Below are 14,811 nucleotides of genomic sequence, written 5' to 3'. Positions count from 1 at the left end.
GGTGAGCCGAACCTCAATAACCCGAGACACCGGCAGGCAAGCGGAGAGAGGAGACTAGAGGGAACGACCCCCGGGGCGGGGGGGACTTCACCAAGCTAACTGGAAGAGAGAGAGAGGGAAAAAAAAAAAAAGGTGACTGGTATGGACACGGGTTTCTCTCTCTCCGCTCACCTCTCAAGGGCGAGCAAGACAAAGAGCAGGCGCCATCTTGGACATACGTCATAAGCAGAGCGACCTCAGGTCTGCACCGGCCCTGAGCCTAGCAGTAAAACCTGACTCTGGGTGGGGCGAATTAACAGGAGATTAGGACTTAGTAAATTTATGGTGCTACTGAACTGAGACTGTGAAAAAAGAGACGGTGGGGGAGAGAACTCACGGAATTCATGTGAGCACTCTCCAGAGACGCTACAATTCCGTAACTTTGGCAACCCAGTGGGAGACTGAAGGAGAATTTGAGCCCACTCTAAGGGCCGAACAGATTCCCTGTGTGGTCCTTGGGAAAGAGCTTCTGATCTCTGGCTCCTGTGGGTATATCATTTGCCTGCTAACTACCTCCAACTTTGTTCAGCTGTGCAGAATAACTTCCCTGTTGAATCAAAAAAAAAAAAAGAGAGAGAGAGAGAGAGAGAGAGGTTTACCACGCCTAACCTGGGAGTGTCACCTTTGGCACACCAAACAGAGCTCTCAGGCCACACCCATCTCAAGCCCTAAGGCTCCATCAAAAACAGATAGTCCACTTAATCTAGAGTCATAGTATAACAAGAAAAAGCACCACAGTGAAGAAACCAAATATCTCCAATATGACAAATAACAAACGCAAAAACCAAGGTAATAAAAACAAGGAAGTCACCATGAAGCCCTCAAATGAAAAAGACACCCCAATTCAAGATAATGAGGATGATGACATAGAAGAAATGCAAGAAGCAGATCTCAAAAAATTGATAAGAACATTAAGAAGTTCTCAAAAACAAATTCTTGAACTACAGAAATCCTTAATGGACAAGATAGAAAATCTCTCTCGTGAAAATGAAATATTAAGGAGGAATCAAAATGAAACGAAACAACTAGTACAACAGGAAACTGGGATAGTGACTGAAGTGAAGAATTCAATAGATCAAATGAAAAACACAATAGAGAGCCTTACAAACAGAATGGGAGAAGCAGAAGAGAGAATATCGGACTTAGAAGACAGAGAACAGGAAAGGATACAGTCAGACCAAAGAAAAGAAGAGGAAATTAGGAATCTAAAACATATTGTCGGGAATCTTCAGGATACTATTAAAAAACCCAACATTCGGGTTCTAGGAGTTCCTGAAGGCATGGAGAGGGAGAAAGGATTAGAAGGCCTTTTTAGTGAGATATTAGCAGAAAATTTCCCAGGTTTGGAGAAGGACAGAGAAATCCTAGTACAGGAAGCTCACAGAACCCCTAATAAACACGACCAAAAGAGACCCTCACCACGGCACGTTGTAATTAAACTCTCCACAGTGAAACATAAAGAAAAGATCCTAAAATGTGCAAGAGAGAAACGTCAGATTACTCTCAGAGGATCTCCAATCAGACTCACAGCTGACTTCTCATCAGAAACTCTACAAGCTAGGAGGGAATGGCAAGATATAGCCCAGGTACTAAGAGAGAACAACTGCCAGCCCAGAATATTATATCCTGCAAAGCTATCATTTGTGAATGAAGGTGAAATAAAGACTTTTCATAACAAACAGAAATTGAAAGAATTTGTTGCCACTCGTCCAGCCCTGCAAAAGATGCTTAAAGATGTGTTACACACAGAAACAAAGAAACACGGTCATCAATATGAAAGAAGGTAAAGGAAGGAAACCAAGGAAGGAAAGCTCACAGCAAAAGATCACAGGAAATTCAAAGCATATATTAGAACTTATCTTTGGCAAATGGCAGGGCAAAGTTACCACTTATCATTAGTCACATTGAACGTGAATGGCCTGAACTGTCCAGTTAAAAGACACCGTTTGGCTGATTGGGTTAAAAAACAAAACCCATCTATTTGCTGCTTACAAGAAACACATCTTTCCAACAAAGATCCATACAGACTGAAAGTGAAAGGCTGGAAAAAGATATACCATGCCAACAGAAATGAAAAAAGAGCAGGCGTAGCCATCTTAATATCAGACACCATAAACTTTACCACAAAAACCATTAAGAGAGACAAAGAGGGACACTACATAATGATTAAGGGATCAATTCAACAGGAAGATATAACAATTATCAATGTATATGCACCTAACTACAGGGCACCGGTTTATCTAAAAGATTTGTTAACGGACTTAAAGGGAGACTTAGACCCCAATACAATAGTACTGGGGGACTTCAATACTCCACTCTCAGAAATAGACAGATCAATAGGACAGAAGATCAACAAGGATACAGTAGATTTAAACGACACTATAGCCCAAATGGATCTAACAGATATATACAGAACTTTCAATCCTACAGCTAAAGATTATACATTCTTCTCAGCAGTACATGGAACCTTCTCTAGGATTGACCACATACTAGGCCATAAAGCAAGTCTCAGCAAATTCAAAAGAATTAGAATCATACCATGCAGCTTCTCAGACCATAAAGGAATGAAGTTGGAAATGAACAACTCAGGAATCCCTAGAACATACGCAAACACATGGAGATTGAACAACATGCTCCTGAATGAACAATGGGTCATAGAAGAAATCAAAAGAGAAATCAAAAACTTTCTGGAAGTAAATGAGGATAACAACACAACATACCAAAACTTATGGGACGCAGCAAAAGCAGTGTTAAGAGGTAAGTTTATATCAATAGGTGCCTACATCAAGAAATTGGAAAGGCACCAAATAGATGAGCTTTCTATTCACCTCAAGGATCTAGAAAACCTACAGCAAACCAGACCCAAATCTAGTAGGAGAAGAGAAATAATTAAAATCAGAGAAGAAATCAACAGGATTGAATCAAGAAAAACATTACAAAAAATCAGCCAAACGAGGAGCTGGTTTTTTGAAAAAATAAACAAAATTGACACCCCATTGGCCCAACTAACTAAAAAAAGAAGAGAAAAGACCCAAATCAATAAAATCAGAGATGAAAAAGGAAATGTAACAACAGACACCACAGAAATAAAAAGAATCATCAGAAATTACTACAAGGACTTGTATGCCAGCAAACAGGGAAACCTATCAGAAATGGATAGATTCCTGGACTCATGCAACCTACCTAAATTGAACCAGGAAGACATCGAAAACCTAAACAGACCCATAACTGAGACAGAAATTGAAACAGTAATAAAGGCCCTCCCAACAAAGAAAAGCCCAGGACCAGATGGATTCACTGCTGAATTCTACCAGACATTTAAAGAAGAACTAACTCCAATTCTTCTCAAACTATTCAGAACAATTGAAGAAGAGGGAATCCTCCCAAATTCTTTCTATGAAGCCAGCATCACCTTAATTCCTAAGCCGGGAAAAGATGCAGCACTGAAAGAGAATTACAGACCAATATCCCTGATGAACATAGATGCAAAAATCCTCAATAAAATTCTCGCCAATAGAATGCAACAACACATCAGAAAGATCATCCACCCAGACCAAGTGGGATTTATCCCTGGTATGCAGGGATGGTTTAATGTGCGCAAGACAATCAATGTGATACACCACATTAACAGACTGCAGAAGAAAAACCATATGATTCTCTCAATAGATGCCGAGAAAGCATTTGATAAAATACAACACCCGTTCATGATGAAAACTCTAAGCAAACTGGGTTTGGAAGGAACATTCCTCAATACAATCAAAGCAATCTATGAAAAACCCACAGCCAACATCCTATTGAATGGGGAAAAGTTGGAAGCATTTCCACTGAGATCTGGGACCAGACAGGGATGTCCACTCTCACCACTGCTATTCAATATAGTTCTGGAGGTTCTAGCCAGAGCTATTAGGCAAGAAAAGGAAATTAAAGGGATACAAATTGGGAAGGAAGAACTCAAACTATCCCTCTTTGCAGATGACATGATTCTTTATTTAGGGGACCCAAAGAACTCTACCAAGAGACTATTGGAACTCATAGAAGAGTTTGGCAAAGTAGCAGGGTATAAAATCAATGCACAAAAATCAACAGCCTTTGTATACACAGACAATGCCATGGCTGAGGAAGAAATTCTAAGATCAATCCCATTCACAATAGCTACAAAAACAATCAAATACCTTGGAATAAACTTAACCAAGGACGTTAAAGATCTCTACGATGAAAATTACAAAACCTTAAAGAAAGAAATAGAAGAGGATACCAAGAAATGGAAAAATCTTCCATGCTCATGGATTGGAAGAATCAATATCATCAAAATGTCCATTCTCCCAAAAGCAATTTATAGATTCAATGCAATACCAATCAAGATACCGAAGACCTTCTTCTCAGATCTGGAAAAATTGGTGCTGAAATTTATATGGAGGCACAAGAGACCTCGAATAGCTAAAGCAATCTTGTACAACAAAAACAAAGCCGGAGGCATCACAATACCAGATTTCAGGACATACTACAGGGCAGTTGTAATCAAAACAGCATGGTACTGGTACAGAAACAGAAGGATAGACCAATGGAACAGAATTGAAATACCAGAAATCAACCCAAACATCTACAGCCAACTTATATTTGATCAAGGATCTAAAACTAATTCCTTGAGCAAGGACAGTCTATTCAATAAATGGTGCTGGGAAAATTGGATTTCCACGTGCAGAATCATGAAGCAAGACCCCTACCTTACACCTTACACAAAAATCCACTCAACATGGATTAAAGACCTAAATCTACGACCTGACACCATCAAGTTACTAGAGAACATTGGAGAAACCCTTCAAGATATTGGCACAGGCAAAGAGTTTCTGGAAAAGACCCGGGAGGCACAGGCAGTCAAAGCCAAAATTAACTATTGGGATTGCATCAAATTGAGAAGTTTCTGTACTGCAAAAGAAACAGTCAGGAGAGTGAAGAGACAACCATCAGAATGGGAAAAAATATTTGCAAACTATGCAACAGATAAAGGGTTAATAACCAGAATCTACAAAGAGATCAAGAAACTCCACAAAAACAAAACCAACAACCCACTTAAGAGATGGGCCAAGGACCTCAATAGACATTTTTCAAAAGAGGAAATCCAAATGGCCAACAGGCACATGAAAAAATGTTCAAGGTCATTAGCAATCAGAGAAATGCAAATCAAAACCACAATGAGGTTCCACCTCACCCCGGTTAGAATGGCTCACATGCAGAAATCTACCAACAACAGATGCTGGCGAGGATGTGGGGAAAAAGGGACACTAACCCACTGTTGGTGGGAATGCAAACTGGTCAAGCCACTATGGAAATCAGTCTGGAGATTCCTCAGAAACCTGAAGATAACCCTACCATTCGACCCAGCCATCCCACTCCTTGGAATTTACCCAAAGGAGTTTAAATTGGCAAACAAAAAAGCGGTCTGCAGCCTAATGTTTATTGCAGCACAATTCACAATAGCTAAGACCTGGAACCAACCTAAATGCCCATCAACGGTAGACTGGATAAAGAAATTATGGGATATGTACTCTTTAGAATACTATACTGCAGTAAGAAACAACGAAATCCAGTCATTTGCAACAAAATGGAGGAATCTGGAACACATATGCTGAGTGAAATAAGCCAGTCCCAAAGGGACAAATACCATATGTTCTCCCTGATCGGTGACAACTGACTGAACACCAAAAAGGAAACTTGTTGAAGTGAAAGGGACACTATGGGAAACGGTGACTTGATCAGCATAGCCCTGACTGTTAATGAACAACTTAATACATTATCCCTCTTAGTAGTTTTTTTGTCTGTTCTACTTAATATGACTGATTTAATTCTGTAATTAATACACAGTTATTCTTAAGTGTTGAAATTTAACTGAAATGTGATCCCTGTTAAACATAAGAGTAGGAATAAGAGAGGGAAGAGATATATAATTTGGGACATGCTCAAGCTGACTTGCCCCAAATGGTAGAGTTAGAAACATACCAGGGGACTCCAATTTAATCCCATCAAGGTGGCATGTACCAATGCCATGTCACTAGTCCAAGTGATCAATTTCAGTTCGCAATTGATCATAATGAAAGGACTAAGAGTCAAAGGGAGCACATAAGCAAGTCTAGTACCTGCTAACACTAACCGATAGAATAAATAAAGGGGAGAGTGATCCAACATGGGAAGTGAGATACTCAGCAGACTCATAGAATGGCAGATGCCCTAAATAGCACTCTGGCCTCAGAATCAGCCCTAAAGGCACTCGGATCTGGCTGAAAAGCCCATGAGAGTATTTCAGGCATGGAAAGCCAAGACACTCTGGCAAAAGATCTCTGTGAGTGAGATCTCAGTGGAAAGAACAGGTCTTCAAAGAAGGAGGTACCTTTCTCTGAAGGGAGGAGAGAACCTCCACTTTGACTATGACCTTGTCTAAACAAGATAAGAGTCGGAGAACTCAAGGGGCTTCCATAGCCTTGGAAACTCATGACTGGAGCATAGGGAGATTACTGATGCCATAGACAGGAGTGTCAATTGGTAAAGTCAACAACAGGAGTCACTGTGCACTTACTCCTCATGTAGGATCTCTGTCCTTAATGTGCTGTGCATTGAGATTTAATGCTATAACGAGTACTCAAATAATATATTTCACTTTGTGTTTCTATGGGGGTGCAAACTGTTGAAATCTTTACTTAATGCATACTAAACTGATCCTCTGTAAAAAAAAAAAAAAAAAAAAAAAAAAAAAAAAAAAAAAAAGAAACTATCAACTCCCAACTTGACTCTCACTGGGATTAAACATGACAATAGGTCTGATCTGATTTCATCATCATTAAAAAAAAATCATCTATTATTTTTCACTTTATGTTTCTGTGTGGGAGCAAACTGTTGAAATCCTTACTTAATGTATACTAAGCTGATCTTCTGTATATTAAGATAATCGAAAATGAATCTTGATGTGAATGGAAGGGGAGTGGGAGTGGGAAAGGGGAGGGTTGTGGGTGGGAGGGACGGTATGGGGGGGAAGCCATAGTAATCCATTATTCGTACTTTGGAAACGTATATTCATTAAATAAAAGTTAAAAAAAAAAAAAAAAAAGAAAAAAAAAATAAATAAAAGATTCCTTCTTCAAAAAAAAAAAAAAAAAAAAAATAAGTAAAAAATTTTAGCAGTACAGATTTAAAGCAGACATTATAAATGACTTTCCTGCCAAAATCACTGCGTGAATTTATTCAACTGCAAAATGAGACTAAAATATTTTACCTACTCCCCTATGCTTGTTGAAAGAACTGAATGAGGTAGTACAGATACTCTCTGACCTAAAATAGTTTGCCTTCAGAATTTTTTAGCTTTACAATGGTGTGAAAGTGATATGTATTCAATAGAAACATTACTTCAAATTTTGAGTGTTGATCTTTTTCCAGGCTAGCAGTATGCAGCACCGTACTCTCGTGATACTGAATAGTGAGTCTCAGCGATCACGATAGGAAATAACCATATGCTGTGCTGGATGGTGTTGCTGACACTGCGATGTTCTGCAAATCAGGTGTATTAAATGCATTTTTGACTTAATTATGTTTTCAACTTAGTATTTGCTTATCAGGAGGTGAACCCATCATTAAGTAAGGAGCATCTGTAGATGACATAGTGCATATAATTTAAGCAATAATTATAATACGAACAAGTATTATATTGAAAATTGTATCAATGCAGTTAAATGAGGGGACAGCTGGCTTATAATTTTAACAAATTACAATATCATGTAACAATTAATAATATGGGCTCCTCCCAACAAAAAGAAAACATCTTTAATCCTGCATTCTCCCAGGCTTCCTATGCTGAATCTCCAAAAATCTTGTCACTCTTCACTTACCGTTTTGTTTTTTTTTTTTGAAGTTTGTTTGTTTGTTTGTTTTTATTTAAAAGTCAGAGTTACGCAGAGAGAGGAGAGGCAGAGAGAGAGCGAGCGAGGTCTTCCACCTGCTGGTTGACTCCCCAGATGGCTGCAACAGCCAGAGCTGCGCCGATCCGAAGCCAGGAACCAGGAGTTTTTGCCGAGTCTCTCACGTGGGTGTAGGGGCCCAAGGACTTGGGCCATCATCTACTGCTATCCCAGGCCATAGCAGGGAGCTGGATAGGAAGTGGAGCAGCCAGGACTCAAACCAGCGCTCATATGGGATGCGGGCACTGCAGGCGGCGGCTTTACCCGCTATGCCACAATGCCGGCCCCTCACAGTTTTTAAGTTTACCTTTGGTTATTACATCAGGCACTAAACCTTCCAGTGTTTTATTTTGACACTGGTAAAAGACCTAAAGCATTTCACTATAAAGTCTGATAAAAATAGTATATGTAGCTTTACATTGTTAAGGGAATTCTTAAACTCAGCATGCACAACAATAAAAAAATAGACACATAATTTTCAGTACATTATACTTGACAGTTCAGGCTGAGGTTAGAATTAATCATCTCAACTTAATCCCATCAAATAATAAATTATTTTAAACTCTAAGCTTTTTAGCACAGCAACTAAAGCAGCCTCCTGGGATGCTGGCATCCCATATGGGCCCCAGTTTGTGTCCTGGCTACTCCACTTCTGATCTAGCTCCCTGCTAATGGCCTGGGAAAAGCAGCAGAAGATGGCTCAAGTGTTTATGTCCTACCACCAAATAGGAGACATGAATGAAACTCTTGGCACCTGGCTTTGGCCTGGCCCAACCCTGGCCTTTGTGCAGTCTGGGAAGTGAACCAGCGAATGGAAGATTCCCCCACCCACCCCCCCTTTTCTGTCTCTCCTTCTCTCTGTAACTCTGACTTCCAAATAAATAAATAAATCTTTTTTAAAAATTGAAAAAAAAAAAAAAAAAAAAAACAACAAAACACTAAAGCCAAACAGGGATCGTTTCTTGTGGAAGCAACTTGGCTTACTCAGAGACTGATACTTCATATATACAGAAGTTATATGTAATTATGTGTGGATCCTTAATTATTCTCTGTGGTGCAATGAGAAGCCAGAAGGGGCAGGGATTGAAGTAAGGCATACAGTAAAGCCTGCCTCTAGAAATCTGTTTATTTTAAGACTTTGAAGGGATTAAGAAATCTCTTTTAAAATTTTTGAATAGCACTTCTATGTGGATTGGAAAGGAATAACAGAAATCTTTTGTACAAATCTGATTTTAGGCAAGCCTGAAGCACAAACAGATTTTGAATAGTACCACAATAATTCCTTTTATAGTTTTTAAAGGGTTTTCACTTATGTTCTTTCATTTGATCTTTTCAATGACCAAATAAGGTAATTATAAAGAAAAATCTTCAAACTGAGGAGTAACTTGCTGCTGTAAACATCCAAGGGAATGTGGCAGGCAGTACTCCTTGTCACTTTCAAAGGGCAGGGCCTTAGGGTAGTTCCTTTTCTACCAAACACCAGCAACAACATTTTTAAAGGTTCTATGCCCTGTAGTAACTCCCACTTCACACAAACACACAAGCACACACAATTAGATCGGCAAAGCAACCTTACTAATGTGATAGCATCTCAGAGGTACAAATTATATAAATTAAACTAGCTAAGTCTAATGTCAGCTGGTGACTAATTAACACAAATCAAACTCCAAAAAGTGTCAGAAACTTTCTTTTCAAGATTATGTACATTTTTAACTCTAGCTTGATAGGAGCTCTCCCAGGCTGAAACTTTTAACAACTACTTCCTGCCATCTCATACTTGATTCACAAACAAAGCCATCAAATAGCTAGGAATAAACCTAAAATTTTTAGAGGAACAACTGAGAAAGCCTGAAGATCTAAGTAAGGAGCAAGAGAAGAAGAGAGGCAATATGTTCTTCATATTATAAGGTGTGTTACTTGGCAAATAAAGTAACTCTTTTAAGCCACCAAGGTTCTCAATCTACCAGAAAAAGAGACACAGATAAAAAAATAAATAAATAAATAAATAAATAAAATCTCTTTGTAATGTTAAATCTCACTTGAAGCTATCCATGTGAACTCATGATATATATTTATTTTTCTTGGCTGTCTACTGAGGAAATAACATCTGAAGGGTAACAAGTTTATTAGATCTTAGGTTCCTAATATCATTTCCAACCAAAAGGAACCACAGCCCCTTAAAACCTTATTGATTTCAGGTCTGGGACAGGTAAAAAGTACAGGTATACTTGGGACATCCTTTTTTTTTTTTTTTTTTTTTTTTTAATCAGAAAGACTAATGAGGCAATGCCACAAGGATTTCAAGGGTTCTCACTGGCAAATTTGAGATAATTTGAGCATCAAAAGAACAGAACCATTAAAAAGCATATTGAATTAAAAAGAAAACCTGTAGGACTACAGTTTACAGTGATCTAAAAAAGGGGCAGGAGAAGGGAGAGAAAAGAAAAACAAGAAAAAAAAGAAAAAGCTTTTTTAAAAATATTAATATAAGAATGATAATTATAAAATGTAGAAGAAATAAGACTCCTAATTAAAACCTCATAATTTTTAAGTTTTCAGTGTGATCTTTGATTTAGGCAGGAATCAATAAATACCAAACCCACTCAGTGAAAAGCTGTTGGGAAGCAGTCCATAGTCTCAAAGCATCACTCTATAGATTATTACTAATTACAAAGAGAAAAACAAAACTACATAATGGAAAGATCTGGCAATCATCACTTTAATCAAAGTTATCACAAATAATGAAACAATCTGTATTATATGCCTCCTGATTTGATATAACAGTAAGTATACAACTTTACTTAGGAATTGGTTAATCATATAATTTATCATCTTAATAATTCATTTCTGAGAGTGAAAGGGCATGCTATTAATAACTATACAAAAACAACAAATATTAACTGAAATTGCCATAGACAATTCTGGATTTGCCCTTACCTATTGGCACCTTAACCAAAAATATTTAATTTTTATTTATGTATCTTCACTTTATTTGAAAAACAGACAGAGAAAGAATGAGAGATCTTCTATCTGCTAGTTCCCTCCCTAAAAGTACACAATAGCCAGGCTGGGCCCAAGCTGAAACCAGGAGCCCACAGTTCCATTTGGTCTCCCAAGTGGGTGTCAGGGACTCAAGTATTTCAGCCATTACTGCTGCTTCCCAGGGTGTACCTTGTCAGATAGCCAGATGGGAAGTCGAGTGGCTAGAACTCAAATTAGGCACTCTGATATGGGATGTGGGTGTCCCAACTGGTGACTTACCCATTGCATCAAACACCTGTCCCTAGCTAAAAATATTTAAACGGAACCTAATTATGATGAAATATTTAGATTATTGATCTGACCTCTTTAAAAAGGTCTAAGCCATGAAAACCAAGAGATTATTCTAGATTTTTAAAATACCAAAGATACATCATAAAAAAGGTAAATGTGTGGAGGTCAAATGCTGAATCAAGAGAAAAAAATCTACAAGAGATAGTCTTTGATCAGTTAAGGAAATCTGAATGCACACTTATACTGGACAATACTTACAGAACTTTCACTAACTTTTAAGAATGATGTTATTATGTTTATTATGCAGAATATCCTTATTCTTAAAAGATGTATACCTAAGTATTTAAAGGTATAGTGCTACAAAGCCTGCAACTTACTTTCAGATGGTGCAACCAAAATTTTATAAAATATAAATACACACACATATAAAAGAGAAAGCAAATATGGCCAATGTGTAGATATTCAATGCAATCCTTTCAATTTACGAGTAAGTTTGAAGTTCTTAAACATAAAACTTGCTAGAAGAGGAATAACCCAAACACATTTTTTTCCTTACCTTGAAGTCGCTCATCAGTCAATATTTTGTTTGTTTGGTTCCAGGTACTATCTATAAAAATTATTTTTTTCAGTGTCATGTCTTTGCACTTGCTGTCAATCAAATCACAGTCCTCCAGTTCTTCAGTTTTTTTGCGTTTAACAGATGGCTTGTCAGGGTCATCATTTTTACCTCTAATATTATCTTGAATTCTTTTTTGCAGATGAAAAGAAATATCTTTTATGGAGACTGACTGAGGTCCAGGAAAAACAAGTACAACCTAAAACAAAGAGACTAATGTGAGCGGTGTGCTATTATTATCTTCAAAATGAATTCTGACTGACTTAAAACTTCAAGAAAAATAGGCACCGAATGTCTGGCAGGAAAAAAGCAATGGGTTGCTATTTCTTTAGTATGTATGGTAAAGTTTAGGTTTTACCATTGTATAATCATAAAATACTACCTAAATGCATGATTTATTTCAAAATAAGTCTCTCACTGATTTACAGGGCCATGTTAATTGTACCTTAAATAAATAAAATATATAATATTTAATAAAATATAAGGCAAAGTACATGATACTTTGTAAAAGAACACTACAAGGGCAGGCATTTGGTACAGTGTTTACGATGCCACTTGGGATGCCCACAACACAATTCAACATGCCTAGGTTTCAGCCCTGGCTCCACTCAAGTCTAGCTTCCTGCTAATGTGTACCCTCTGAGGCAGGAAGTGCCGGCTCAAGTACATGGGTACCTACCACCCAGCTCCTGACTTTGGCTTGGCTTAGCCTAGGAAATGGTCTCTCTCTCTCTCTCTCTCTCCTGGTTTTTACTTGGCTCACTCTAGGATATCTCTTACCACCACCTACCTACTTCCCACCCCCCAACCATGGTTCTACTTAACTCAGCCTAGGAGATCTCTCTCTCTCTTTCTCTGCCTCAAAAATATATTTAAATAAAGTAAAAAAAAAATAGTGCAAAACTTCTCAAGTTTTAAATGCCATTTTCATTTATATGATAAGGATAAAACAAATGATTCAGTGAATACTGGTGAGGAAATGGTGATAGGAGAGTGAAACAGCATGACCTTTCATGAAAGCAATATGACAATTTAAATGAAGAGTCTTAAAATGTTCATACCCTTGGCACAGTGATTTCATTATGGGAATCCATCTTAATAAAATAATCCTAAATATATATACACTCACAATAAAGAATATGTTGTATAGAATGTACTTTTATTATGGAATATTAAAATGAAAAATATAGCTTTTAAGGAAAAATTTAAAAAATTATGGTACCTCCTTTCAGCCCCCTTTCTGAGATCTTATACTGTTGGAGCCTTCAATGACTAAACAGTTCCTGACACAATACAGCTACCAAATAAACATTTGTTAAATGTACAAATACTGATAGAATCATGCATATTTTATCCCTCACACTTCTCCCTATTCCCCACATTTTCTTCAATGTGCAGGTACATTTTTAAATTTTTTATTTGAGAGGCAGGGAGACAAAGAGAGAAAGCATGAGAGAAAGAGAGCTCCTATCTGCTAGTCCACTTGCCAAATGCCTGCTAGAGCCCAGGTATAGGCCAAGACTCAAGCCAACATCCAGGAACTCAAGCTAGATCTCCCAGGTAGCTGGCAGGAACCCAACTACTTGAGCTATCACAACCACCTAAAAGGGTTTGCATTAGTAAGAAGCCAGAGATGGGTATCAAACCCTGGCACTCTGATATGAACGTAAGCATCATAACTACTAGGCCAAACACCTACCACATATATACAATTTTGAAAAAGTCAACATTAATAAAAACAAATACATAATAAATAAAATTAAGAAATAATCTTGAATTTTTAAATTTCAAAGTTATAAAACTTCAAATTTTCATAATACATTCCTATACCTACATAGCAAAGTCCAGGGCTTCTTAATTTTCTTGGATTATAATCAAGGTTCCCCTAATAGAACCTATCACTGTATTTATTTAAACAATGTAAACAGCATACAGCTGACCAGAGAAAGAAATGCAAATATAATGACAGATCTAAAACTGAGACTATAAAAAGTCAATATAGATAGAGACAAGAAGAAAGAAAGAAGGAAAGAAAGAGAGAAAGAGAGAGAGAGTGTGAGAGAGAGAGAGAGAGAGGCAAACCTTACAAAATCTTTCTGGAATAAATGAATGTGTTAAATTTGTTTCCAGACTGACCACACCAATAAATGGTCCCCAAGGGACCTAAATAGATTCAAATGATTGTTTTAGAAGTATCCAAGGTCTAAATTTTTGAAATCTATTGTAAAATCAGTTCTTACCAAAAGACTAGCAATATCTCACCAATATGAAAATTTCAACTCTGTGAAAACCAATTAAGAATCTAACAATTGGCTGGCGCCGCGGCTCAATAGGCTAATCCTCCACCTAGCGGCGCCGGCACACTGGGTTCTAGTCCCAGTCAGGGCGCCGGATTCTGTCCCGGTTGCCCCCTTCCAGGCCAGCTCTCTGCTGTGGCCCGGGAAGGCAGTGGAGGATGGCCCAAGTGCTTGGGCCCTGCACCCCATGGGAGACCAGGAGAAGCACCTGGCTCCTGCCTTCAGATCAGCGCGGTGCACTGGCCGCAGCACGCTGGCCGAGGTGGCCATTGGAAGGTGAACCAACGCAAAAGGAAGACCTTTCTCTCTGTCTCTCTCACTATTCACTCTGCCTGTCAAAAAAAAAAAAAAAAAAAAAAAAAAAAGATTCTAACAATAGGCAAGGAAGACCTCTGAAAGCCAAAGGAAATTTTACAAAGGCTATGTACTAAAGCTCTTTAATTTGGGAGAATTCTTGAAAATTCTTCCAATTCAGTCTTTCTTTCATTCTTTTGGAGAAATTTCAACAATATTTGTAATCTACTTTTCTAGTCTGCATCCATTTAAAGCATGCATATGTAGTACTGGAATGAGAATAAGAAGGAAGAAAGTAAAAGCATGCAAAGTGATATCAGCAGTGTAAAAGAAATAAGGCAGAAAACTA

The 14,811-nt window shown here is 37.9% G+C and overlaps 1 protein-coding gene across 3 annotated transcripts in view; it reads right to left on the bottom strand.

Annotated features, from left to right (window-relative positions):
- DTWD1 (DTW domain containing 1) overlaps nucleotides 1-14,811 on the bottom strand; it is a 34,751-nt gene that overhangs the window by 7,637 nt on the left and 12,303 nt on the right. For all 3 annotated transcript variants that reach the window (XM_070054164.1, XM_070054165.1, XM_070054166.1), the window contains one exon: nucleotides 11,812-12,070. In XM_070054164.1, coding sequence (XP_069910265.1) covers nucleotides 11,812-12,070 — 259 coding nt within the window. The remainder of the gene's footprint in view (nucleotides 1-11,811; nucleotides 12,071-14,811) is intronic.

Source organism: Oryctolagus cuniculus, chromosome 12, assembly GCF_964237555.1.
Source record: "Oryctolagus cuniculus chromosome 12, mOryCun1.1, whole genome shotgun sequence".
Classification (NCBI taxonomy): domain Eukaryota; kingdom Metazoa; phylum Chordata; class Mammalia; order Lagomorpha; family Leporidae; genus Oryctolagus; species Oryctolagus cuniculus.
This window is presented reverse-complemented; position numbering and strand designations above follow the sequence as displayed.